Raw genomic sequence first — 27,717 nt, 5'->3', positions numbered from 1 at the left:
GACCCTGGCTTTAGTCTTAAGGGTCGCCTGGCCGGTCCTGACCCCTCCGTGGAGGAACAAGGAAATCGTTCCTCACCCTAGGAAGGGGTGAGGATGAGCCGCGACGCCAGGCCAGGCTGCCAGCGGCTCAGGGAGTTACCATACCCGACCCCCTCTCCCTGAGTCACACACATCACACGCAGGCAGGTAGGTGGGCAGGTGCGCGCGCGCGCGCGCACACACACACACACACACACACACCGCACACACCACCTCACCCCCCCCCCCCCGCCACACACACACCCCACACCACCTCACACACCCCCCACACACAGGGAAGGGCTAGGTCGATGCTACTGGTGGGGGCCAACTATGCAGCCAAGGCATCCTGGGTGGCTGGTCTGGACAGGATGGCAGCAGAGAAAAAAGGACACCATGGGCACGATTAGGTTTTGGCCTTTAGTCTGAAAAAGTGTTGACTGAAAGTGTACAACAGAGAGCGGGTACAAGCGGCTGGGGGCCATGGAGCCGCCAATAAAAAAGAATGTCCTTAAATAAAGTTCACAGAGTAAAAACCAGAACCACCAGTCCTTCCCTCCAACACAACAGAGCACAGGCACAGAACCGGTGATGAGCCCCAAGGAGCAAGGAGGCGGCTGGGGAGGACAGCAGAGGTTCCCAGGCTGCTGTGTGGAGGGAGAGCCCTCTTTGGAATGGGCTGAGCAAAGCCACCCAGCTCCCCCTGCACACCTCATAACCACTGCTAAGGCTAAAGGAAAAAGACAAAACTCAGTCTCAGTCTGGAGGGCTCAGAAAACAGTCTAGGTGGGCAGGGGTCTGGACAACCGCTAGTCCCGCTTGGCCTTCTTCTTGTTGTCACTGTTGCCATTTTCTTCAGCCTCCTCAGTAGAGAGCACCTCCTCCAGTTTCCGCTTGCCACTCTCTGGCTGAAGTGCTGCTGTGTTTCGGGGCTTGAAGCAAATGATGATGCAGGTCATGTTGTCACATCCTGTACCGTCCCCAGAAGTGTCTGGTGCCAGGCACTGATCCAGCAGCTACAAAAGGGATGGGGTAGCTCAGCTTCAGAGTTTGAAAACCTTCCTGGGAACCTAAAGTCTCAGAGGGCTGGCCTTGCTGAGACAGGGTGGCAGAAGGAGGGGAACAGGCAACAGGTGTCACAAAACAGGCCACTTGCTAGTGCATGAGGCATAAGGATAAGTCAGGGAAATGAGGGAAAGTGAAACTTTCTAGTCAGAGTTTAGTATCTGTCAGTAATTAGTGATACTCCCAGGCTCTGGTCTTAACTCAGGCCAAAAGAGAAAACCCTGGATACACAGACCAGACACCCTCTCTGCTCTACCCTAGGACTTACCTCTTCCACGATGGATGACAATAACCGAAGCTCCCCATTTTCATCACGCTGACTGATCTTCGATTGAATAAAGTCTATAACTTCCTGGCTGCTCATCACATTCCTGGGGTCAAAAACAACAGTAAGAATCTTCTTTAGTCCCAGCAAGGCAGAGTAGAGGATAGAGGTCACAGATGGCTCAGGCCAACGTAAACACCCACTGAGATTTTTCTCAGCTTTGCCTTAGGCTTGGGGGTCTTGACACCAAGCTGCTGCCTATCTAGGCTCTAATTCTAGAGCAGCCTGAGCAAAGGGGCTGACTACAGCCATTAGAAGGAAGATAAAGCAGCTCAGAGCCCTAGAAGTAATGCTGCAGGGGAAAAAAGGGAATTTTAGGGTTTTCCGCCAGTGCTTACCAGATGCCATCACAGGCAATGACCATGAATTCGTGATCGTCAGTGAGAGTCAGCACCTTGATGTCAGGAAGGGCCGAAATCATCTGTTCCTCAGGTGGCAAGTTCTTGTTTCTCTTGTAGAAGTGGTCTCCTGAAGTAAAGGAATGGATGGATGATGAGTAAGTAGTTTGAGCACTTCACACAGATTTGTGTTTGAGGCCAGTCAAACCCTGCCATTTATTTCCCTTCTTTACAAAGTTCCATAATCTAGTGGAATGGAGAAGTGAGTTCTAGTTTTTCTGGTTTCAGCCCTGTCTTTGGGTTGCTGAACCTTAGGTCAGTCACTAACCTGTTTTTTCATCATCTAGAAGTGATACCTATTTTACCTATTTCATAGCGATGATTAAGGGACATAGGTAGTAGATACAAAAATACTTGGAAAGATAAAAAGGCCATGAAGATTAAAGTTTGCTATAGGTAGTCTGGAACAGAGAACAAGACCCCAGAAGTTTTTCCCATAGTTTCTTGGCCCTTACCAATGGCTCTGGAGAGGTTGAGGCCACCATTGACTCGCCCATCCATGGTGACCTTGCCACCAGCATTCTTGATGCGTGCTAGCTCCACTTCATCCTCCGGTTTGTGGTCATAGGACATGTCTAAAGCTTTGCCAGCCTCAGACACCACACAGCGGGAGTCTCCTGCATTGGCTACGATCAACTGCTTCCCTCGTATCAGAGCCACCACTGCTGTTGTACCACTGTCAGAGCCAGGCTTAAAAGGAAGAAAAGGACCATCATGGGAGCTTCTGGACACCAGCTGTAATCATTCCCCTATGTCTTCTCATCTCACTAGGACCACCAAGAGCACTTTAATAGACAGGAGGAGCACAGCTTTAATCTTTCCAGATATAGCACGCTCTCCCCCTTTTCTGAGATAATTCTACCCGAAAGGCCTAACTCCCCTTGCAGAGTAAATCCTTCCATGACCATGACTTCAGTGCTAAGATAGGAAGGGACGCTTCTCCCAAAATCAAAATCAGAGAATTCACACTTGGCCTCTTGGCTTTCCAGACTCATTGCCCTCCTTTCCCCACACACCTCCTCTTTGCCTTCCATCCCAGGCACCATCATCTCCTCTTCTTCTTCCTCATCCTCTTCAGCCTCCTCAGTGTCATCCTCGTCTTCCTCATTCTCTGCCTCTTCACTGCTGTAGCCATCTTCTTCCTCACTGCATTCCTGCCAGAGGGACAATCCCAGGCTACTGAGACTGAGATGACCTCCTTGCCCCCTCCCCTCAACTCACGCTCAGAACCAAGAGGCCCTGACTGAACATAGATCCTTAAAACACTGAAAGATGCAAATATATGATCATGACAGAAAAATGTGGAGGACGGGAGAGAGGACTAGGATGGATATAACTAATATCCTGAACTAGGTTCAGCGGTCACCAGCAGGAAACCTCAGGCAAGGCCAGAGCTGCTAGCCAAAAGCACCTTCCAGGCAACATGACCAGAAAATAAGTTGCCCAGAAAAACCCAAATATCCAAAGTAACAACCACCAACTTCTTGTTCTCTCTCCAGGAGACAGACTCTGAAAGGCCAGAACTAGATCTGTTTGTTATAATGTCAACAAAGGAAGAGGTTAAGAGGGCTAATGGTACCTGTGTTGGTGGAGATAATGAATTTTAAAAAAGCTTAGACTGTAGTTGGGGGATGATGTCAAAATAGACAGAAAAGAGTAGAAAGCTATGCACGGCGACCAACCAGGCCCTCTCTACAACTTCAACGTCTATCTGCCCCCACTGGGCCCTTACCTCGCTGTCTTCCTCCTCCTCCTCCGCCTCATCTGACTCATCCTCACTGTCCTCAAAGAACTTGGACTTAGCAACTCGAGGCAGCTTGTCGGAGGCTGAAGAGCAGGAAGGCCCAGCCTCACCAGTGGGAGTGCCAGGCTCCCCACCTTGGCCTGCCTCAGTCCCACATTCCGAGTTGGAGGAAAGGCCCGTGTGAGCCTTGGCTGTGGGGCCATTTTCCTCTGAAGAAGTTTCCCTAGATGGGTCCCCAGGTCCTGCCTCGCCATTGAGGCCCTGGGACCCTGGTTCCTCGCCTGTCCCAGCTCCAGATTTGCTGTGGGGAGCACCCTTGTGACAGTTCTGCCCGTAGCGTGTCAGCAGCTCTTCAATAGTCATGGTAGCCTCTTCATGCAGCAGTGCAGCCTCCTCATTGTCCACTGCAGGGGAGAGGCTAAATCAGCACCCCATGCCAGACTCCTCATGGAATCAGTCCCTTACTACCTCCGCAGCCCTTGCAACCTGAGTTCCAACTTCCCCACCACCTCCCACTCCTAAGGCTCCTCTCACACTTATCAAATCTCAGAAGAACAGCCCTTTGCTCCCTTTTCCTCAAGTAACATCAGCCTCCAGAGACTTCCTTTGGTCTTTGTCTTGCACTCCCTTCTTAGTCAAAGGAATACTAGTTACTATATGTGTTCCCTGTCACCTCTCATTTTTTATTGGTAAGTTGGAAACCCTAATCTGGCTAAGGACCCAGGAAGTCCACAATGCTACTAGTCCAGGCCTAGGGCTCAGGCTTAATGACTGGCTGCTATGGCTAAAGGCAGCTCCAGTCTTAAAAAATAGATCACATAAACATTAAAATGAACCAGAAAGACCCAATCGCAATGACAAAAGATGATGTATATAAAAATGCTTACAACTACAACACTATGAACTCAACAAAGGTTAATCCTCTCTCACCTTTTCATAACCACCTGTAGTACAGGAGATTCTTTAACATGAGGATTTCCCAGGTCCCTAGGAAGCCATCTTTCAGAACTGACACACAACTAATATGTATTAAAGAGCAGTTCTTTAATATGCCAATTTCCTTTCAAACAAAAGACGCCACACTCACCATCATCTTCATCAGCTACTTTTTCTTTTTCATCCTCATCCTCAGTGGGTCGCCCTGCAATCTGCGCCAGCTCCTTAATGACTTCCTCAGTGGTCAGTTTGGCATCGATAGCCAGGAAGGCATCTTCCAAAGCCTGAATATAATCAAACTAGTATGAGGCAAGTGTAGGAAGAAGTACGCGGGTACAAAATGAACTGCCTATACACAAGCCTGGGCACGAGGATGAGATGCAAATTAGAGTGTGATCCACCAAGCTGTGAGACACTCACAGACAAATAAAAAACAGTTTAGAGACTTAGGAATCAATAAGGTAGCTCTAAAAAGGATCAAGTGGGAATAAGCTCATTTTAGGTACAGAATTCTTTAAGAAATACAATAAGAAGAAGCTGGGTGGCAATGAAAAAGGAAAAGCCAAGGACTGGAAAAAAAGGGAAAGTCTGCAGAAATGGAGAATGAACAGTGTGGGAAGACAGACCTTCTGTAGCTTGCCTTCTTTGTAGGCCTTCTGATCTTTGATGATATCAGGAAGATATTTGGCACAGTACAAGGCAACTTCCTCCCCTAGAACAAAGGTAAAGTCACCCAGAGCATAGCTTCACACACATAGAAAGTGATAATATCAGCACACCATTCTAGAGTGAATCCCAAGGATTGAGGAGATGAATGTCTTAGCACAACTGAAACCTATTTAAAAGACAATGTTTCGGGAAGTTCTGACCAAGAAAATGGATTTCACCATCACTTCTCTCAGGGCTATATTAATATAGCCCATGTCTTTTCTCGCCTGTATACTTAGTTTTCAGTGAAAAAGAGATAAATGCTAATGTAGGAAGAGACTTCTTGGATTGAAACAAGGCCTGGTGAGATTAAGAACCAATACACTATCCTCCTGGGAAGGACGAATGGCAGAATAGAGAAAAATAGCACTAGGCAGGAAATTATATCTGAGGACCAGAACCCTGGAAAGTAAAAGAACAAAGGACCTGGAAGTGGGGTCCTAGAATGTTACCACATGATCTGCTAAAGTTACCTCCATGTCCATCGTAGACAGAAAACATAGCTGTCTCACTGTCCAGCTCAGGAATACAGTTGTGAGCATCCTAGGAAAAAGAGCATAATCAGCATTTCTTAAGGTCAAAGGGTATTCTTCCTTGTGCACCTCAGGTCATTAAGGATTGCCTTTACACCTTAATCTCACTAACCCTTCCCTGGCTGACCTACATGGCCTAGAAATAAGAAAGGAAGATGGGATGATAAATAAGAATAGTACACAGGAGGGAGAAAGGAAGGGAGGGGGAAAAAGGAAAGGAAGGAGGGAGGGAAGAAGGGAAAGAGATGAATCAGGTCACTACCTCTGCAGTCTAGCAGCCTCAGCCTAGGAGATCTCACTCCAGATGGCAGAATGTTTGGCTGTTGGAACTCTAGACCTGACCCTTTTGGATTTGTGGCAACTATGGGAAGAACCAGAATAAAGGATCTTCAAAGTCACTTCCAGACCCATTCTATGAATCAGTGAACTTAAAGGAAGAAAATGTTAGGGAAGATAGCAAAAAGCAACCTGAGGGCATTACCGACCTAAAAAGTTTCTAGGAGAATCCTAAGACAGCCTGAGTGAAAGCACTAGAAATTGGTAAAGCTACATACATTTAATACTCCCCACCCCCCCAAAACCACCATCTAAACAAATTACTCCCCTTTTCTCTTAAAGTTTAACTCATTTAAGAAGTTACCCCCAAGGCTAGGGGGAGGATATATTTACAAAAGGAATCTTTCCAACAAATAGTTATTAAACTACACTGTGTGTAGTACTTGTTAACTGGAATTTACAATGCCCCATTAAATCAGCCATCCCATCTCCTATCCCCAGCTGGAACTGAGATACCATTTAACTCTGAAGGCACAGCACACCTGAAGAGAAATTTGCAATGGTCCTGCTACACGAACGTTTTATTTGGGAGGCTGGGCTTGATCAAATTCTCCTATTAATAAAACTGCCACCCAAACTAATATTCCTGGCTAAGCCAAAGTTCAGGCAAGACTGTCAGACCTAGATAAAAGGGTACTGCCGCTTACCCTGCCCCATCTTGGAAAACAACCCAACCTTCCTTTCAGGTATTCTCTACAGACAAAAAGGATATAATTAGCTATTTACTTTTTTGTGTGTGTGTGTGTGTGTGGTACACGGGCCTCTCACTGTTGTGGCCTCTCCCGTTGCGGAGCGCAGGCTCAGCGGCCATGGCTCATGGGCCCAGCCGCTCCGCGGCATGTGGGATCTTCCCAGACCGCGGCACGACCCTGTGTCCCCTGCATCGGCAGGCGGACTCTCAACCACTGCGCCACCAGGGAAGCCCCTAGCTATTTACTTTGATTAGTTAGTAAAGTTAATAGTTCTCCTTTGTCTTTCAGATATTAGTATTTAAAATTTTCTAATTATACTGATAGTCAGGAGACCTGAATGTAGTAGTTCTGTTGTCACTAAAATAAGACTATTCCTTAATTATACAAGTCTAGAATATAAAACTTAGGGGGCTTCCCTGGTGGCGCAGTAGCTGAGAATCCGCCTGCCAAGGCAGGGGACACGGGTTTGATCCCTGGGCCAGGAAGATCCCACATGCTGCGGAGCAACTAAGCCCGTGCACCACAACTATTGAGCCTGTGTCCCGCAACTATTGAAGCCCACACACCTAGAGACCGTGCTCTGCAACAAGAGGAACCACCACAATGAGAAGCCCGCGCACCGCGACTATAGAGAGCCCATGCGCAGCAAAGAAGATCCAACTCAGCCAAAAATAAATTTAAAAAAAACAAAAAAGGGGCTTCCGTGGTGGCACAGTGCTTGAGAGTCTGCCTGCCAATGCAGGGGACACGGGTTTGAGCCCTGGTCTGGGAGAATCCCACATGCCGCAGAGCGGCTGGGCCCGTGAGCCACAACTACTGAGCCTGCGCGTCTGGAGCCTGTGCTCTGCAACAAGAGAGGCCGCGACAGTGAGAGGCCCGTGCACCGTGATGAAGAGTGGCCCCTGCGTGCCGCAACTAGAGAAAGCCCTCGCACAGAAACGAAGACCGAACACAGCCAAAAATAAATTAATTAATTAAAAAAAAAAAACTCACTTAAAAAAAAAAAAACAAAAAAACAAAAACTTAGGGTTTTAAAGTAGGGAAGGAGAGCACTGAAAAGGAGCTACTCTTTCTTGTATTTCCCTCTGATTGTCTCCAGGAGAAAGTGCCCCAGAAGCTAATGGGCGTCCACAGAAGGCCTCTGATGGCTTATCTATGGTCATTGACACAACTGCCTCTTAGCCTCATCCCCAGGATCTAGAAGAACACCACACACCAAAGGTCATCTTCTTCCTCTCTCCCTCTTCCAACCGCTCTACCACCAGCCACACTGACCTCCCATCCCTCTAGACCAGGGTTTATCTTACTGGGCCTTCCTCTCCTATCACCAACATCTTAGCACTTTCTTGCCTTTTATGATTGTCTTTTACCACAGCATCCTCTACAGTGGTTCTCAGACTTTAATGTGCCTAAGAATTCATTTGTTCATTCATTCATTCATCAAATATCTGAATATCCATTATGCGCTAGTATGTGTTCTGGGTGCTCAGGATATATCAGTGAACAAAATAAAGACCCACACTTCATAGAACACTTATATTCTAGTGAGGGATATTAGACAACAAACACAATAAATAGGTAAATCATATAGAATGATAGCATAATTCACATGGAAAGATGGTAATGCTATGAAATAAAGAAAAAGTGAGAAGGGACGGGTTGGATGACAAAAGCAGTGAGAGAATGGGCATGGGACACAGTATAGCACAGGTATGCCAAACCCATAAGAAACTGTACCTCAGCCATCACTACCTTGGTCATGCTGTGAGTGTCTGATTAGTTTCAGCAAAACAGTTGTGTCACATTTATGTTGATTTTAATTCTGTTGATTTTGTAGTTTGGTTTGTTGGCATGTAATTTATGTCCAGTTCTATGTTTGTACACATATGTCCAGTTCTATGTTTGTACACATATAAGTAACATTACATTAAAATCATTTTAGTGAATATTGGAGATCCACAAATATTGCTTTCCTTAAAAAAAACAAAACACAAACAAAAAAATTCATGGAATATCTCCAAGATATTTTGTTAAATAAAACAAAGTGCATAATGATATATTTAGTAAGCTGCTTTCTGTATAGGAGGGAGCACAGGAATAGACATTTGCCTTCTCATACTTTAATACTACAAGGACACACAGAAAACTAATAAAAGTAAACTGTGGGAGGGCATGAGGGTGCAGACAGACTGATGGGAGCAAGACTTAACCATGGGAATGTTTAGCTTTTTCAAAAGTAAATGAAATGTCTTTTTAAAAAGACTCAATATATGCTAAAATTTGAGAGGCTGGTCCAACTAATTTCACTTTTTTGGTAGATGAGAGAGGAGCACTCTTCCTGTCCACTGCTTCCCAGTGGAACAAGAGAATCAACTGGTCTTCCTCTGTCCTGCAACATACTCTAAATCACAGCTGTATCATCTTTTTTATAAAAATAGATCTTTATTGGAGTATAATTGCTTCACAATACTGTGTTAAGTTTCTGTTGCACAACAAAGTGAATCAGCCATATGCATACACATGTCCCCATATCCCCTCTCTCTTGCATCTCCCTCCCATCCTCCCTATCCCACCCCTCTAGGTCATCGCAAAGCACGGAGCCAATCCCCCTGTGCTATGCTGCTGCTTCCCACCAGCCAACTATTTTACATTCGGTAGTGTATATATGTCGATGCTACACTCACTTTGCCCCAGCTTCCCCCTCCCACCCCATGTTCCCAAGTCCATCCTCTATGTCTACCTCTTTATTCCTGCCCTGTAAGTAGGTTCATCAGTACCGTTTTTTTGTTTTGTTTTAGATTCCATATATATGCATTAACATACAGTATTTGTTTTTCTCTTTCTGACTTACTTCACTCTGTAAGACAGACTCTAGGTCCATACACCTCACTACAAATAACTCAATTTCGTTTCTTTTTATGGCTGAGTAATATTCCATTGTAAATATGTGTCACATCTTCTTTATCCATTCATCTGTTGATGGACATTTAGGTTGGTGTACCATCTCTTTTGAACCCACACCTCTATTTAAAAAAATCTTTTTGACTTCTCATCTGTTCCTCACAAGATTATGTGACTTTGAAGCAGATCTAGCAACACTGAACACAGGAAAAAATATTTAACCTCAATAGTAATCAAAGAAATGAACATTAAAAAAACAAGGAATTATCCTTTTGTGCAAATTAGAATGATGAAAAAGATGAATAGTATCCAGTAATAATAAGAGTGAAGATAAAAACACATTCTCATGTACTCTGATCAAACAGGAATATAAATTACTAGTTTTCCTGGACGGCAATTTTGTAATATGTGCCACAATGTGCATGTCTTTTGATCTAGTAATTTGACTTCTAAAAGTTTATTTTATGGGACTACTGACACAAGGAAACAAAGATAGGAAGAATGTTCATTACAGCATTACTTATAATAAAAAACAATTATAACCATCTAAATTTCCATGAATAGGTTAGATTACAAACAGTACATCCCTCCAATGGAATATATGCAGCTGTCAGAAATAATCAATATGTATTCATTCAGAAATGAGTTCACAATATATTGTGATAAAAAGCAAAAAATTAGGTATCTATGTATATGTCAGAAGTCTGTAAGATCACACATCAAACTTAGTGGAGGGTGAAATCTGAGTAATAATTATATCCTACTTTTCAAGATTTTTATTTTTATTAGCCATATCGTTCCATTCTGAATAATGACCACAACAAAAGAAACCTATGATTGTCCTTAAGCTGCCAAGCTACCATATACTGTGTGATCTCTGGTCAGCTATCCATTGGTGTGCCTCAATTTTACCCTCTATAGTATGGAATAAGAATATCTACATTACTCATATCATCACAGGACTATCATGATGATGATGTAAAACTTCTTTGTAAACTGGAACATAATATATAAGTATATATATTCTGCTCTGAAATTCAGTACCTGGTTCACATTTGTCTTCTCTATGCTTTTTCTCAAAGAGGAATGCCCACAATAAAGACTCATCTTATGCCTTGAGGTCTCAGTTCCTAAAACCACTCCACATTACCTTCTCCTCAACTTCTTGGTGAGGTTTTGGATCTATATCACTTGGAACTGCTCTACCTTCTCTAAGCACTTCAATTTCCCCCTTACATCTTCAATCATAGCTTACATACCTTTACCTTTGTCTGTCTCTGTCCTTTTCTGAGTCAGAGCTAAGTACTGCATATTTCAACTCTGTCTCTTAGCAATCTAGAAAAACTCATCCAACCTTGTATAACCCGACCAAATGCTTTCTTCACACTTGAATCAGAGCCACTAAGTATCGCTAGTCATAAAATGTCATGAAATCATGTTGATTGTGGTGACTACTTCCATTTAGCACTTTTTTCTCTATTCTGCATTGACTCTTAAATATATTAACCACGGTCAGTCACAAACCTTTCCCACATTATTCAAGCTCTCAATATTATTTTCCTTTCACTCACAGCAGATGAGCTAACCTCTTACTTTACTTATATCAAGGTCTTATTTCAAGATCTACCTCATCTTCCCTATTCTAACTCAAAATTTCTCCATAGTTGTATCTAACATCTCCTTCACTTCTGCCTCAGAAGCAATATTTCTCCTCTTTTTTAAAATAAATTTAGTTATTTTTGGCTATTCGTTGCTGTGCGCAGGCTTTCTCCAATTGTGTGGAGTGGGCTTCTCACTGCAGTGGTTTCTCTTGCTGCAGAGCACTGGCTCTATGTGTGCAGGCTTCAGTAGCTGTGGCACGTGGGCTCAGTAGTTGTGGCTCACGAGCTCTAGAGTGCAGCATCAGTAGTTGTGGCACAGGGGCTTAGCTGCTCTGCGGCATGTGGGATCTTCCCGGCTCAGGGTTTGACCCTGTGTCCCCTGCATTGGCAGGTGGGTTCTTAACCACTGCACCACCAGGGAAGTCCCTCTCCTCTCTTTCTAGATTAACATTTCCTCTTAAACTCAAACCCTTCTCCTTCAAGATCATACTTCACGAAGCAGGCAGTCACTATAACAGCAATCCAAATAGCCATTTTGCAGGCTTCACTCTCCCCAACGGCTGTATGTAATTAAATAGTACAAAGCATGTCAGCTTTCTCAAAAGTTCTCTTGGGTTCTGTGAAGAACTATAGTTCTATACCTCCAATTGCCTGTTTCTACAGGATATCCCTTCTCCACCTCAAGCTTAATATATGTAAACAGGAACTTAGCAGTCTCCAAAAAAATCAGAGCTTCCCCTACATGTCTTATTTCTGTCAATGGAATCTTAACTCTACTAGCAACACCTAATATCAGTCCTCCTTGACTTCCTGGCTGTCTTCCACCAACCGTTACTGAGTCCTGCTGACTCTTCCCTCATAACTGTGATCCTGGATTACTTTATTCTTAATGGTATTTTAACTCCTCTCCTGTCTCTACTCTCTGCCCCCTGTAATTCAGCCTACATACATCCAGCTGCCAGATTAATCTCCCTAATATAACATTTTATTGCTAGGCCCTTCAATGGACTCTACTGCATTAGATTAATTCCATACAAGTTACTGGCAATTTAAGGCACTCAGTAATCATTCCTATCCATCTCCATAACCTAACCTCTTTAACTCATACCATTCCCCAAAAGAAACTACTCTTGACACTCTTGATACTGAACACCCTACCCCAGCAAAGTAGTAAGCATGCCTGCTTCAGTCTTTCCTCCTACCCTTTCGTCTAATACTTTTCTTCTCCCACTTTCCTCCTCCTCATTTGTTACCATTTATACTCTTTCCTAAAGGTCCAGTTAGTCTCACCACCTCCAAGAGATCTTTCTTCAACACACCAATACTCTGTGATCATTCCCCACTCGAACTCTTTTAATATTTATTGCTTCTACCAATAATTTGGCATTCAGCATATGCTATCTTGTATTGTTATCCAACATTCCATAGGGGAAAAGGGAGTCCTAGGTCCAAAACAGCATGAAAACAGACTGTCTTAAATTTCTTTACAGCACTGGGGCCTAACAGTATGTTCTGTAACACAGCAGGATGTTTACTTATGATGGTGAGTTCCCAGCTGCCTCAGAACAAATATCTTAGGGATACCTCCTCTTTCATTTACTACCCAAAACCTAAAGTTGTATCATAACACAATAACCACTGAGGTGGTATGAAAGAAATGATGCAGAATACACAGATCACCTGAATGAGGGCTCTTATGTCTTGCTTTACTAAATTATATATCACATAGCCCCTTCTGACCTTCTAGACACCAGTGGATCTGCTATTAATAAAGACCTGGTTATCTTTCCTGATGTCAATTTCCTAAGGTTACAAATACATCCACAAAGGCTCCTGTGTCACTTGATCAATCATTTAGGTTTATGATACTTAAATTTATCTAAATCTTTGCAATTCAAGATAAAACTTTTGAAGGTGGTTGGAAAGGGAACTACATGTTTGGTTTTAAAAAGTCATGTATTACTGTCTGACTTTTAAAATTATATGCATGTATTACCACTGTGCTATAGACTGAATGTTTTGTGTCTCCCTAACATTCCTATGTTGTAACTTCATGGCCAAAGTGATGGTATTTGGAGGTAGGGGCTTTGGGAGGTAATTAAGTCATGAGGGAGGAGCCCTCATGAATGAAATTAGTACCCTTATAAAAGACCCCAGAGAGGTCCTCTGCCTTGTGAGGACACAGCTAGAACACAGCCACTATGAACCAAGAAGTGGGCCCTCTCCAGACACCTTGATCTTAAGCTTCCCATTAGGGTCTCAAAGAGATATTTACACACCCATGTTCATAGCAGCTTTGTTCAAAAGAGCCAAAAAGTAGAAGAACCCATGTCTTCATCAACAGATGAATGGATAAACAAAATGTGATATATACATACAAAGGAACATCATTAAGCCTTAAAAAGAAAGGAAATTCTGACACATGCTATAACATGGATGAACGTTGAGGACATTATGCTATGTGAAATAAGCCAGTCATAAAGACAAATCTGTCTTTATATGAGGTACCCAGAGTAGTCAAATTCATAGAGACAGAAAGTAGAACAGTGGTTGTCAGGGGCTGGGGGAAGGGGGAATGGGGAGGGGTTTAATGGGTATAGAGTTTCAGTTTTGAAAGATGAAAAGAATTCTGGAGACTGGTTGCACAACAATGTGAATCTACTTAACGCTACTGAACCGTACATTTTAAATGGTTAAGATGGTAAATTTTATGTTATGTGTATTTTAGCAAACAAACTTCCTACAAAGAAAAGCCCAATCTCAGATGGCATCACTGGTGAGTTCTACCAAATATTTAAAGACTAATTAATAGCAATTCTTCATAAACTCTTCCAAAATACAGAAGACGGGGTGACACTTCCCAACTCATTCTATGAGGCCAGTATTATCCTGATACCAAAGCCAGACAGACATCACAAGAAAACTATAGACTTAATATCATTAAGATAGTAATACTCACCAATACATCTACAAATTCAGAACAATTCCTATCAAAATCCCAGATGCCTTTTGTACTGAAACTGACAAGCTGATCCTAAAGTTCATATGGAAATACGAGGGACCCAGAAAAGAAGAAACAAGAAAAGGAACAAAGCTGGAAGACTCGTACTTCCCAACTTCAAAACCACAAAGGTATAGTAACCAAGACAGTGTGGTACCATATATCAATGGAATGGAATTAAGAGTCCAGAAATAAACCCTCATATTTATGGTCAATTGATCTTAAACAATGATGCCAAGATAATGCAGAAAGGGCAAAGAATACGCTTCTTAACAAATGATGGGGACTTCCCTGGTGGTTCAGGGGTTACGAATCTGCCTTCCAATGAAGGGGATGCAGGTTCGATCCCTGGTCAGGGAACTAAGATCCCACATGCCGCGGGGCAACTAAGCCCTGAGCTGCAACGCCCTCGCACTCTAGAGCCCATGCGCTACAACTAAAGAGAAGCCCACACGCTGCAACGAAGATCCTGCGTGCCATAACTAAGACTCGATGCAGCCAAATAAATAAATAAATACCTAAAAAAACAAAAACAAACGACACTGGGACAAACACATATCCAGATGTAAAAGTTTGAACTTGGACCCCTTCTTTACACCATACACAAAAATTAACTCAAAATGGATCACAGACCTAAATGTAAGAGCCAAAACTATGAAACTCTTAACAGATAAACTGGACTTCATCAAAATTAGTAACTTTTGTGCTTCAAAGGACACCAACAGGGGCTTCCCTGGCAGTCCAGTGGGTAAGACTCTGCACGTCTACTGCAGGGTAGCACGGGTTCGATCCCTGGTTGGGGAACTAAGATCCCACATGCCCACATGCTGCTCGGCATGGCCAAAACAAACAAACAAACAAAAGGACGAAGGATCTGAACAGCCATTTCTCCAAGGATACAGAAACGGCCAATAAGCACAAGGAAAAATGCTCAAATATCATTAGCCATCACGGAAATACAAGCAAAACCACAATGAAACATCATTTCACACCCACCAGAATGGCTATAATTGGAGGAAAAAAAAAAAGATAACAGGTGTAGGGAGGAGGTAGAGAAACTGACACCCTCATATACTGCTGGTAGAAATGCAAAATGGCGCAACCACTTTGGAAAACAGGCAGTTCCTCAAAATGTTAAACGTGGAGTTACTATATGACCCAGCAATTCTACTCCTAGGAATATACTCAAGAGAAATAAAACTTATTTCCACACAAAAATTTGAACATGAATATTCATAGCACCATTATTCATAATAGCCAAAAGGTGGAAATCCAAACCACCATCAACTGATGGAGGAATAAACAAAATGTGCATACAATGGAAGATTATTCAGCCATAAAAAGGAATGACGTACTGATGGATTCATGATACAACCTGGATGACCCTTAAAAATGTTGTTTAGGGGCTTCCCTGGTGGCGCAGTGGTTGAGAGTCCGCCTGCCGATGCAGGGGACATGGGTTCGAGCCCTGGTCCGGGAAGATCCCACATGCTGTGGAGCAACTAGGCCCGTGAGCCACAACTACTGAGCCTGCGCGTCTGGAGCCTGTGCTCCGCAACGGGAGAGGCCACAGCAGTGAGAGGCCCGCGCACCGCGATGAAGAGTGGCCCCCGCTTGCCACAACTAGAGAAAGCCCTTGTACAGAAACGAAGACCCAACACAGCCAAAAATAAATAAATAAACAAATATGGGGTTTAAAAAAAAAAAAAATGTTGTTTAGGGGCTTCCCTGGCGGTGCAGTGGTTAAGAATCTGCCTGTCAATGCAGAGGACATGGGTTCGAGCCCTGGTCCGGGAAGATCCCACATGCCACGGAGCAACTAGGCCCATGTGCCACAACTACTGAGCCTGTGCTCTAGAGCCTGCGAGCCACAACTATTGAGCCTGCACGCCACAACTACTGAAGCCCGCGTGCCTAGAGTCCGTGCTCCGCAACAAGAGAAGCCACCGCAATGAGAAGCCTGCACACTGCAGTGAAGAGTAGCCCCAGCTCACCGCAACTAGAGAAAGCCGGCACGCAGCAACGAAGACCCAACGCAGCCAAAAATTAATTAATTAATTAACTAATTTAAAATATATGTATATTGTTTAGTAAAAAGCAACCAGACATAAAAGGTGACATATTTATATGAAATGTTCAGAATAAACAAATCCATAATGTAAATTAGTGGTTGCCAGGCATTAGAGGAGGGGGGATAGGGAGTGACTAATAATGGCTACAAGATTTCTTTTTCAGGTGATGAAAATGTTCTAAAATTAATAGTGGTGATGGCTGCACAACTCTGTGAGTATGTTAACTATTGAAATGTACACTTTAAATGGATATGGTACCTGAATTATATCTCGATACAGTTGTTTAAAAAGGGACCTGTATATACATTTTCAAGTACTATGCATGATTAAAGTTGAAACACTCCATCTCTGAACTAGACTTAGAGGGAGACAGAAAACAACTCCACTGGAACTGGTACTCAGTTTACAGTGTCATTAAACATCAGTGATGCTTTCAGTTCTAAAGATTTGTGCTTCCAGACAGCACAATTTTAATGGCAGCTAACAGTGGCAAGAACTACTGATCAGATCTGTCAAATTTCTACACTCGAATTCAAGCCCTTACCTCTGAAAGTATAATTCTAAGATGGTAACCCAATAGAGGGTCAGGGGTTCAGAAGCAGTATTAACTGCTAGGGGATTGGGCAGCAGAAATAATGTAAAATATTCTTGAAATCTTGAGAAATAAGTTCTGACTGTAACTTACAGTTGCTTGAAAACTTATAAAGGAATAGTATAGTAGAAAACAATTTCTTTATATTAATGGACATACATTCGATATCATTTCATGCTAATTTTGAATTGTAAAGAATAGGAACTGCATGCTGATCAAAAAGAATGCCCTTTTATGAAAGTTGCTTAACTGTATCCTAGACAAAGGAATTCTGATCTGGTTCAGTAAGTAAAAAGTGCTTTAAGCTAAGATGAGACACTAATCTGAGGGACAAACAATAAATGCTCTTCAGCCTCAGATGCCCTCTCTCCAGGGGAACCCCACAGCATGCTTGTGGTATCTCATTTTATATTTCCCCTATTAATATAATGATTTAAAGTGTCATGCATGTACCTTTAAGAACTTTCTGCTCAACATTATCTATATTCAATTCTAGATGACCCTCTGTGATCACTAATAAGCCAGCTTCTATATGGCAATAAACAGCTAGCCTACTCAAATTTATACTCTAGGTATTGATGCTGCCTTTAAAAGGGACAAATATAAGATATAGATATAGATATAGATATCCTAATTCCCCACAGGAAGCAATTTTGTCACTTCCAGAGAACCTCATAACCAAAAACTAAAAGTACTCTAGTCTCTTTGAGACTACATCAACTAAAACTGTTTTCAGATTGGGCTTCTCATTAGACATCAGAAACTCAGAGCCTTTCCATATATATTTCTCAGGCACCCTTCCACAACCTACCTGTTAACCCCCAAAATACATACCTCAACCAGCTTGAGGGTCCCTCCAAACCATGGAGAAGGAAGAAGGGAAGGGAACATCAACTGTGGTATTTTGATTACCCCTCCTCAAAACACCCTGGTTCCACAGCAAGAGGGGCTGGAGAGAGGCAGAAAGTATAAAATGCCAGCTATTGATAGTTGCCATTCTTGCCTCAAGAGAAGGGATAAAACGGTACTCTCTAAGGCTGACTATACATCAGTCAGGATTTCAGTAACCTTTATAATGTGTATGGGTGTGATAAACTTACCTCAACTAAATCATTAGGACCAGGCAAATAAGGTCAATAGAATTAATAAACTGGTGAAATTCAGCCCTAAAGGTTAAGAGGGACAGGAGTACACTTTCTGAAAAGGTAAGATTCACTCAAGAGGCTAGAAGTCAGTTCTCTTCTTGCCATAGCAAAGAAACTATGTTACACTTCAGGGAGAAAGGAAACAAAGCCAGAAGCAAAAGTATCAATGCAGCAGAACAGGATCCCAAACAGGACTTCAAGAAGATTTGATTGGGTCTACTTAACTATTCAAACAAAGGGAAATTCAGAAATCGCATAATAAGATTTTAAAACCCTAAGTGGTTATCTCTCAGGAGGAAGATTAGGATCTAAGGAATAGTCTAGCAAGATCTCTACAAACCAAACAGCCCCTGATGAAAACAGTTATGTTCTAATTACCAGAGGAGAAACCAAAAATAAAGGGAAATGCCCTGCAGAGAAGAAGCAAACAGTACAGAATCACTGGGCAAAAGACTTGGAAAATTGATTATCCAAGCAACTTAATTCATAAAGAAAACTAGAAAGAGTAACAAAGAAGTGGAACAACCACAGCAGAGAGGAAAGTGGAAAATATGGAATAAGAAACCCAAAGGAAAAGCCTTACTGTGACATGAGATAGTCACCTCAAATCTTACAATATTAACAGAAAATGCCATAGAACTGGAACCTCCAAATTACCAGCTAACCCAAACCCCAGACTGACAATGAAGCTACATCCAGATATTTCTACCAGCCAGACAATTACATTTACCAAGCACCCAGTAAACTCAATACTGTGCACCATAGAGAAATCTGTTGACACAGATGAGCACAGTGTGTAGTATAGGTCTTGAACAATTTTCATCCTACAGATTCTTTCCACCAAGGCACAAGTAACCTAATCTCTCTGGGCGTCGGTTTTTGAGCTGTAAAATGTGGTGAGATGAACTGTATAGGATCCTCTCCATTCCTGAGATTTTAAGCAGATGATAAAGTCTGCCGTGGGTATAAAATGTGAGGCTGAGAACAAACCATTTAAGTTTATACTGTCATTCCAGAGCTAACCACAGGGAGGAGTGAGGGATTTGATGAAATTCCCAAGGGAGACTTTTGGCTGTTACCTGAAGCCCACCTAGTAAGTGGATAAACCTTCGATCCCAGACATAATTAGCGCATTTCCCTGGCTCCTCTGTCTAGACTTCACAAAACTCTTCACAAAAACACGTCTTACACGTCTTTCTTCCTTTCCCTCCTACCATAGTTTTCTCTGTTCTCCTTTGTAGTTTCACACCCATTTGCCCAACACTACTCCTTTTTATCCAGAATTTTCCCATTTTTCCCTTTTATCGATAGTAAATTTTTCTATAAAAGAAAAATCAGTTCTCTGTAGGATAAGAAAAAAAAAGTTGATGAAATGATTGAAAATCAAGGAAACTATAAGCTACAACAAGCACAGGCAAAATGACAATTACTAAGTTTGAGAGAAATTCCGAGTGAGAAAAAAACATCAGGCATCATTTTAAAGGAAATTATAGTGACTGACACAGTTCAAGGCTTCCAAAGGCCAAGAAAGGCCCTGAAAGAATACAAATGAGTGACAATTCTTGGAGGTCAAGTCAAATCTCTGAAATTAACATGTGGTGCCCAGGGCCAGGCATCCAGGTATTAAGATTTTGAAGCGGACTATTTGCGTGGCTTCCTTTCCTGTCAAACTCCTCGTCCAAAGACGGCTCACACATCGCTTTTTTTTTTTTAAGTACAGTCATTCACATCTATCCGCCTCTCTCTAGCAAAAGTCAATGGATAAATAGTCCCTCTCTTCATCTTTACTCCTACATTAGACCTCACACCGTTTACGAGCCTGGAGGGCTAGTCTGTCACGAGAGGATGAAGCGAAGGCACGGGGAGGTCGGTCAGTGGGCGGAAGGTGCCTCTCCCCACATGGCCGAGCCCTCGCCGCCAAGCTGGCCACCGTCACACGGTCTCCTAGCACCGGCAGCTCCCTCTCGGCCCCGGCCCCGCTCTCGCTGTCGCCCCCCAATCTGCCGCTGCGGTCACAGGCTCTCGATTCGGACCCTTCCCCGGGGATGACCCCATCCCCCCCGGCTCCCTTTCTCCGTCAGGTTCCCGCCCTACAGCCGTCAGCCTATGGGCCCCTCCCGCCTCACCTCCATGGAGACGCGCCAGCCTTGCATGGCGGAGAAGCCGTAGGGCAGCGGCAGCCGCGAGGCGCCAACCCCGTCCCCAGAGCACTTCACCGTGTTGGGCTGGGAGAGGTAGGCACCCATGGCGGCGGCTGACCGGCGGCCTCAGAGGAAGGCGAACGGAGCGCGACCCGTGCCGGCGCCGGAGCCGGAGCCCCGGGTGCGCGCGTGTCAGGAGTGGGCCCGGCTGCGCGGCCGACGCAAGGTGCCAGTGAAAGGCGCGAGGCGGCCCAGGTGGCGGTAACGGGACCGGAGCAGAGAGGGAGCGGAAGCGGAAACGGCGCCGCTTCAGACCCCGCCCGGCCGGCGCGGCGCGGCGCGGCGCTGCGGGCAGTCATTTCCTTAGCAACTCGCCCCGCCCGCGGGGACAACGGCCCGCCCAACCGCCCTCCCGCGAGATTGGCGCGGCCACGCCCACCAACGGCCGCGGCCTGCTTGGAGCACACTGGGAGGTTGTTCCTCGCCAGTATCTCTCCCCAACTGTCCCCCACTGTCCCCCGCCTCCGCTCCTCTACCCCGGCCTCTCGCGTTTTGTCTGAAGCTCTTTTGTGCGGGACCTGGTACTTCCGGTTCATCTTCCAGCGTGTCAGCTCGCTCTCCACCGCGCCCTCAGACTCCCTCAAACCCCGCCCCGTACAGTTCAATTAAAGTTGGCTCGTGTTCTGAGCGCAAGAAGTACCCTGGCCAGGCTTTGTGAGGCCTGTGCGAGTAGGATGTGAGAGAGTCTTTCTGACAAAAGAAAATGAAGACCTCGATCTGTGACCCAGTCTATACTGGTCGAGAAGAAATCAAAGGAGAGTGGAAAAGCTGTTGCTTGAGGTCCTCAGGATGCCCCAGGCGTGCGTTATACCAGGGGGAGAAGGGAATAATGTTACAAGGTTGCAGGGTGAAGAATGAAAGTAAACTGCTTTGGTGAGGGTTTTTGAGGAAACTATCTGGCCTCGTTGGAAATTGATTTTAAGTGGTAATATTAGGATAGAGATGGTCGCAAGCGCCAAAATGGGTGACTTGGACTTCACTGCTATCCTGGTGTAGCACTTGGGGATTGTAGGTCTAGTCTTCGTGTACAGTGTAGATTGGAAGGAGAGTCTGGAAACTAACTGGTGAAAGGGCTCTTAATCTAAGCATGGGACGAGAAGGGCAGGGACTAAGGTGGGTGGCAATGGGAATAGAGATAAAGGAACAAATTAGACGATAAGAAATGGACAGAATTTAGTAACAGATTGGATTCAGGGGGTGGAAGAGAAAGGGAAAATTCTCAAAGGATAAGCAGATTAATTCTTTTAAAATACAAAGATCATGGCTTCCTCCTACTCTTCAGATAGTCCAAATTCCTTAACATAGTTTACCAGACCCTTCATGCTTGAAAGGCTTCTTCCATGTCTCTCCCATTCCTCTCCATTTCCACTACCCAGTGCTTCAGCAGTATGTCTTTGGGTTCCTCCATGCTTTCTCTTCCTATGCTTTCACCCATGGAACAAACCTCCTCACCCACCCACCCTCATCATTACTACCTTCAGGAAGTCTTTTCTAATATCCCTACAATGGTTTGGGTCCCCACTTGTGTGTCTTTCCTGACAGACTATAAGCCTTTAGGAAGTCAGAAACTCTGTCAAACTTACTGTTGTATACCCCAGCATCCCTAGCACAATTCTTATCTGTGCTCAATAGTATTTAAATGCTTGTTGAATGAATGAATATCACCAAGGTTTTGACTCTGAATGACAAAAATTGGCAGAGCCCGTAACAGAAAATGGTGTGATGGGGGCGGGGGGCGGGGGTGAATGCTAGTTTGGTTTAAGGTGACAACTAGATATACAAACATTGCAAATATTGGCTTGAAGTTAGGCTGTGAAGGTAGGAGGTGTTAATTAGGCCTGTTGGTCATCGTGAACCTGGATAAGGTCTCTTACCAAGGCAGTGTTAAAGGAGCATGAAATTACTCGGCCTCTTTTTTTTTTTTTTTAATTTATTTATGTTTTGGCTGTGTTGGGTCTTTGTTGCTGCACACGGGCTTTCTCTACTTGCGGGGAGCGGGGGCTACTCTTCTTTGCGATGCATGGTCTTCTCATTGCGGTGGCTTCTCTTGTTGCAGAGCACGAGCTCTAGGTTCGTGGGCTTCACTGGTTGTGGTACATGGGCTCAGTAGTTGTGGCTCGCGGGCTCTAGAACGCAGGCTCCGTAGTTGTGGTGCACGGGCTTAGTTGCCCCGCAGCATGTGGGATCTTCCCGTACCAGGGCTCTCACCCGTGTCCCCTGCACTGGCAGGCGGATTCCTAACCACTGTGCCACCAGGGAAACCCGCAACCTCTTTTTTTTTTTTTTTTTTTTTTTTTTGCGGTACACGGGCCTCTCACTGTTGTGGCCTCTCCCGTCGCGGAGCACAGGCTCTGGACGTGCAGGCTCAGCGGCCATGGCTCATGGGCCCAGCCGCTCCGCAGCATGTGGGATCTTCCCGGACCCGGGCACGAACCCGTGTCCCCAGCATCGGCAGGCGGACTCTCAACCACTGTGCCACCAGGGAAGCCCCCCTCTTTTTTTTTTTCTTCTAAGAGTGGAATGTGATGTTGTGGGGAAAAAAGCGTGAGTTTTGATATATATATTACCTATGTGGTCTTTCACAAGTTACTTATTCTCTCTCAGACTCAGTTCCTCATCTATAAAACAGACATACAGTATCTACTTTTTCGGATTGCTTTAAGGCTAAGAGGAACTGAATATAAAACGCCAAGTTTACATAAATGTTGTATTATTATTCAACCAAAAATCTACCATTCATTAGGTATACATATATACAAGCTAAATATGGAATGGAAATAACATTAAATTATGTTCACACAAAAAAAAATAGACGAAGGCCTGAAACAAAATGGAAGAAAAACAGATAAGGAAAAAAGTGGGAAAGAAAATATTATTCAAAAAAAAAGTGAGGCAGCGGGAGGGCAGTGGTGCCTCTGAGAGAAGAAATGGAGATACTAAGGGACTCATGGAAAGAGGTGGGAAAGAGACAAAGAATATGAAGGTTATCCTCTCCCTATTCCATCTCCATTTCCCCCAAACCACTATATTACACTTCTGAGGACACAAAGGTTTCATGCTTTGAGGAAAAAAAAATTTTTAACTAAAAATACTCTAAAACACTGTATTCGCAGATTGATTTTCATGAGTCTTTCTGTAAACTGTGAGCTTCAGAAATCTGACCTATCACACATAGTAACAGAAGCAGCTTCTGAACATGTACTTTAGGGGCTGGCCTGAATATAAAAACGGTCTCTAAAATATATACCAAGTTCACACAACAACTAGGGATAAAGGCATGGAATTGGTTTGTTGTGGGTAGAAAATAACTAATTCTAAGCATTTGGCGATTCCTATATATATTCACAATATTGAGGTATTGCCTTTGCCTTATTTTTAAAAATAATATTTATTTATTTATTTGCTGCACCGCTTACAGGATCTTAGTTCCTGGACCAGGGATTGAACCCGGGTGTCAGCGGTGAAAGCACCAAATCCTTAATCACTGGACTACCAGGGAATTCCTGATTTTTATATTTAGAATTAGATTGCTTATATTTTCTTGTTGCTCAAATTGATCGAATATTGAAAATAAACTGACAAATACTTGTCATTTTTAAAACTACTTTTGTCTGTTTCTATTAGCCTCTCATGAGTTTCTTTCCAGTTATCTCTCATAAGAGAAAGAAGAAAAGAGAAGAAGGTAGCTTAAGCCAGTGTTTTTCAAGTGTGAGTAATTGTGTACCACTGAGACATACCTACAGATCCCAAGGGATTTAAGGGACCATCCCTCATTCCCCCCCACCCCGGCCCCCAGGGCTGGGCAACATTGCCTTAAAAGTTAAATGCTAACTTCAGAGTATAATGTGATACCAGTTAAATTGTAAACTTAAACATAAATTCAGGATCACTCAAAAATATAAAATGTTAATCCAGATGATCCAAAATATGCTAACATACTTATATTATAAAACTTAAAACACAGTGTTTTAAAATTCTCATAGAAGTGCTCATTTCGGCAGCACATATACTGATCCAGCAATCCCACCTCTGGGCATATATCCAGAGAAAACCACAATCCAAAAGGTTACATGCACCCCAGTGTTCATTGCAGCGCTGTTTAAAATAGCCAAAGATATGGAAGCAACCTAAATGTCCATTGACAGAAATGGATAAAGAAGATGTGGTACATATATACAATGGAATATTACTCCATAAAAAAAACAATGAAATAATGCTATTTGCAGCAACATGGGTGGACCTAGAGATTATCATACTAAGTGAAGTCAGAGAAAGACAAATATATGATATCTCTTATATGTGGAATCTAAAAAGAGGTACAAATGAACTTATTTACAAAACAGAAATAGAGTCACAGATGTAGAAAGCAAACTATGGTTACCCGGGGGTGGGGGGAAGGAGGGGAGGGATAAATTGGGAGATTGGGACTGACATATACACAATAGGAAACTAATAAGGGGCTTCCCTGGTGGCGCAGTGGTTAATAATCTGCCTGCTAATGCAGGGGACATGGGTATGAGCCCTGGTCCGGGAAGATCCCACATGCCGTGGAGCAACTAAGCCCGTGCGCCGCAACTACTGAGCCTGTGCTCTAGAGCCACAACTACTGAGCCCATGTGCCACAGCTACTGAAGCCAACGCACCTAGAGCCCGTGCTCCACAACAAGAGAAGCCACCGCAATGAGAAGCCCGCACACTACAACGAAGAGTAGCCCCCGCTCGCTGCAACTAGAGAAAGCCCGCGAGCAGCAACAAAGACCCAACGCAGACAAAAATAAATAATTTTTTTAAAAAAGAAAATTAATAAGGACCTATTGTATAGCACAAGGAACTCTACTCAATACTCCGTAATGATCTATATGGGAAAAGAATCTAAAAAAGAGTGGACATATGTATGTGTATAACTGATTCACTTTGCTGTACAGCAGGAACTAACACAACATTGTACATCAACTATACTCCAATAAAAAAATTTAAAAAAACAAAAAAAAAATAAAATTCTCATAGAAGACTCAGAGTGCCTTGGAAGTTCAAGACCCCCAGAGGGTAACAGACCACAGATTGAGAAACCTAACCTGCATGTGGAAGATGTTAAGTGAGGAGAGAATGAGAAAAAGGCAAGAAATTGAGATGTGAGTCCTCCCAAGCTAACCCCCACCCAGGCTTTTCTTGGGGTTCCTAATTCTGTTTTTGACCATATCCAGTTTCTGATGACATTGTACTATTCATAAAAGATTACCTTTGGAAGCTCAGCAGTTTTTATGCTACATTCCATTCTGTGTGTGATTAGAGGTGAAAGATTGGTTCAGGGAGGGAAAAAAAAAGTGGGGCAAGATTTAGTGCTAAGAAAGAAGGAATATAGATATTTTGAAGTTACTAGAAAAGGGAAGAAGTCCATTTCTGAGGTTCTGTTCTAGCCCCTACTCCTCTTTGTACTCATAAGTTTTAATGGGTGCCCAATAACTGAAACATTTTCTAAAGTCAGAGAAGTGTTATATTTTACAGTCACAGTTTTATATTTCTAGAAGGCAAGATGTAAATTCATTTTGAAGCAGTCTGCCTTTACTTAGGAAAATCACCAGGATGGGCCCACTACACATACATAAAGCAAATACCCACCTTTATCCTAAAGAAAATCATGAAATGACCATTAACCAAAATCCACATATTTCAGACTGAGATGCCGAGGTTAATTTATTTATTAGTGTTAAAATCTGTGTCTTTCACAGGATTGTGCCCTTGCAGGGAGAGAGAGATCCGTTTTTCTCCGTAAATAATTATATAGACTGGAATGTTTCTTAAAATCCTTATTGTTCTTAGGAGACCAATGTTTTTATTTGTTTATTTTTGGCTGCATTGGGTCTTCCTTGCTGTGCGAGGGCTTTCTCTAGTTGCAGCGAGTGGGGACTGCTCTTCGTTGTGGTGCACGGGCTTCTCACTGCAGTGGTTTCTCTTGTTGTGGAGCACGGGCTCTAGGCGCGCGGGCTTCAGTAGTTGTGGAACACGGGCTCAGTAGTTGTGGCTCATGGGCTCTAGAGCGCAGGCTCAGTAGTTGTGGTGCACGGGCTTAGTTGCTCCACGGCATGTGGGATCTTCCCGGACCAGGGCTCGAACCTGTGTCCCCTGCATTAGCAGGCGGATTCTTAACCACTGCACCACCAGGGAAGCCTCAATGTTTGTTTTTAATTCAAGTGTTTGCTCGCAGGTGATCAGAAAACTGGAGCCACCCTGAGGTGTGTGCCAGTCTTTTCTCTATACCTCACACCGGACAGACTGGTCTGAAAACCTGTATCTCACAAAGTGGAGTTAGAGCCAGATTATCTGAAGCCTGGAAAGTGTCCACAATTCCTGGGATTGCATCAACCAGGTCAAGGTGGAGGTGAGTTTTTCCCCCTAAGGAAAAGGATAGATGTTCTAGAGTGAAAATAAGCAGGCCTTGAACTGGAAAAGAAAGATTCTCTTTGGACTCATGCCTGTTGCTGGCATCAAGACTCCAAGACGTGGCACAGTCTGGAGATTCCTGTTGGGGAAACTGGGTGGGCTGAGCTGGCTCTGCCTTACCAGGAATCTGAAGAAGAGCCGCTTCTAGTGGCAGTTGTGGGCTACTCTTTGTTTTTCATGTCTATGCCTCTGTGTCTTGTTAAATAGCCTGGACTGAACTGAGCTTTGGGGAATCGAGTGAGGAGATCTATGTCCATTGGGATGGGGCCATGTGGGGAGCCTGAAGGAGGTGGTGACAAAGTTCAAGAGCCGCAGTGGTTTGGAGCAGGGACAGCTGGCAAAAGTGATAGTAATTTCCTGTGAGGATCTGTGGCACACTTAACCATTCCTTAGAGATTTCTCAGAATCCTTTAGTAAGAGAACTCCTTTGCTCTGTTGGCTGCTGAGAACTGAGGACACACAAGTTGAGTCTGACAGATTGGCCCAAGAGAACCAGAGTGTTACTTAGAAAAATTCTGCTGGTTCTTGTAGTCACCAGGAGGGCAAAAGTTCTTAACTGAGGCTCACATTCCAAGTAACAAATGACCTCACATTTGTAATCTCTTGGCTCTTTGATTTGCTAAGGAATAAAGATCAAACAGTAGTAATAGGAAACCTGCCAGCTGGAATCCTGCTACCCTGTCCACCAAAATGGCTTTCTTACCACTGGAAGATTGTGCCAACTCCTCCTCTCAAACGGTTCTTTCCTCAACCTTGATAGTTTCAGCATGAGTATGTTTAGCCGAGATCTTGAGAGGATCCTTCTGCAGAGCTCCATAGTTCTCTCTGTGTGTATCTCCATCCTTTCTGGCACTCTTCCCTGAAAATGTTAGCCACCTTGGCCTCGCTGAACTCCAAACTCTGTCTTCCCAATACAGTGAGATTGTCAGGCTCTGTTTAGTTTCCTCTTTCTACAAGGTGGCCTGAAAACACTTTCTAGGCTGTAAGCTGGGGTACTCATAGGATTCA

General features: G+C 43.7%; 1 protein-coding gene across 1 annotated transcript; it reads right to left on the bottom strand.

The window, feature by feature from the left end:
• Positions 1–424: 424 nt before the first annotated feature.
• On the bottom strand, positions 425–20,512 carry PPM1G (protein phosphatase, Mg2+/Mn2+ dependent 1G). The gene is made up of 10 exons (XM_060026918.1): positions 20,194–20,512; positions 5,668–5,737; positions 5,113–5,198; positions 4,638–4,770; positions 3,539–3,954; positions 2,823–2,960; positions 2,262–2,496; positions 1,747–1,876; positions 1,352–1,454; positions 425–1,034 (listed from the first exon to the last, which is right to left on the bottom strand). The coding sequence occupies exons 1-10, from the start codon at positions 20,311–20,313 to the stop codon at positions 828–830; spliced, it is 1,638 nt and encodes a 545-aa protein (XP_059882901.1). The 5' UTR covers positions 20,314–20,512; the 3' UTR covers positions 425–827.
• Between the last annotated feature and the right edge of the window lie 7,205 nt (positions 20,513–27,717).

This window comes from Delphinus delphis, chromosome 12 (assembly GCF_949987515.2).
Source record: "Delphinus delphis chromosome 12, mDelDel1.2, whole genome shotgun sequence".
NCBI lineage: Eukaryota > Metazoa > Chordata > Mammalia > Artiodactyla > Delphinidae > Delphinus > Delphinus delphis.
The sequence above is the reverse complement of the archived record's forward strand: the minus strand, read 5'-3'. Positions and strand labels throughout refer to the sequence as shown.

What these genes read in the sequence shown, in the direction of transcription:
- PPM1G (XM_060026918.1), bottom strand. Translation starts at nt 20,313, where the DNA reads ATGGGTGCCTACCTCTCCCAGCCCAACACGGTGAAGTGCTCTGGGGAC. An exon ending in TGTCTACGATGGACATGGAG is followed by an intron (nt 5,199 to 5,667) that starts GTAACTTTAGCA and finishes CCTTTGTTCTAG; the next exon opens with GGGAGGAAGTTGCCTTGTAC. An exon ending in AAGAAGGCAAGCTACAGAAG is followed by an intron (nt 4,771 to 5,112) that starts GTCTGTCTTCCC and finishes GATTATATTCAG; the next exon opens with GCTTTGGAAGATGCCTTCCT.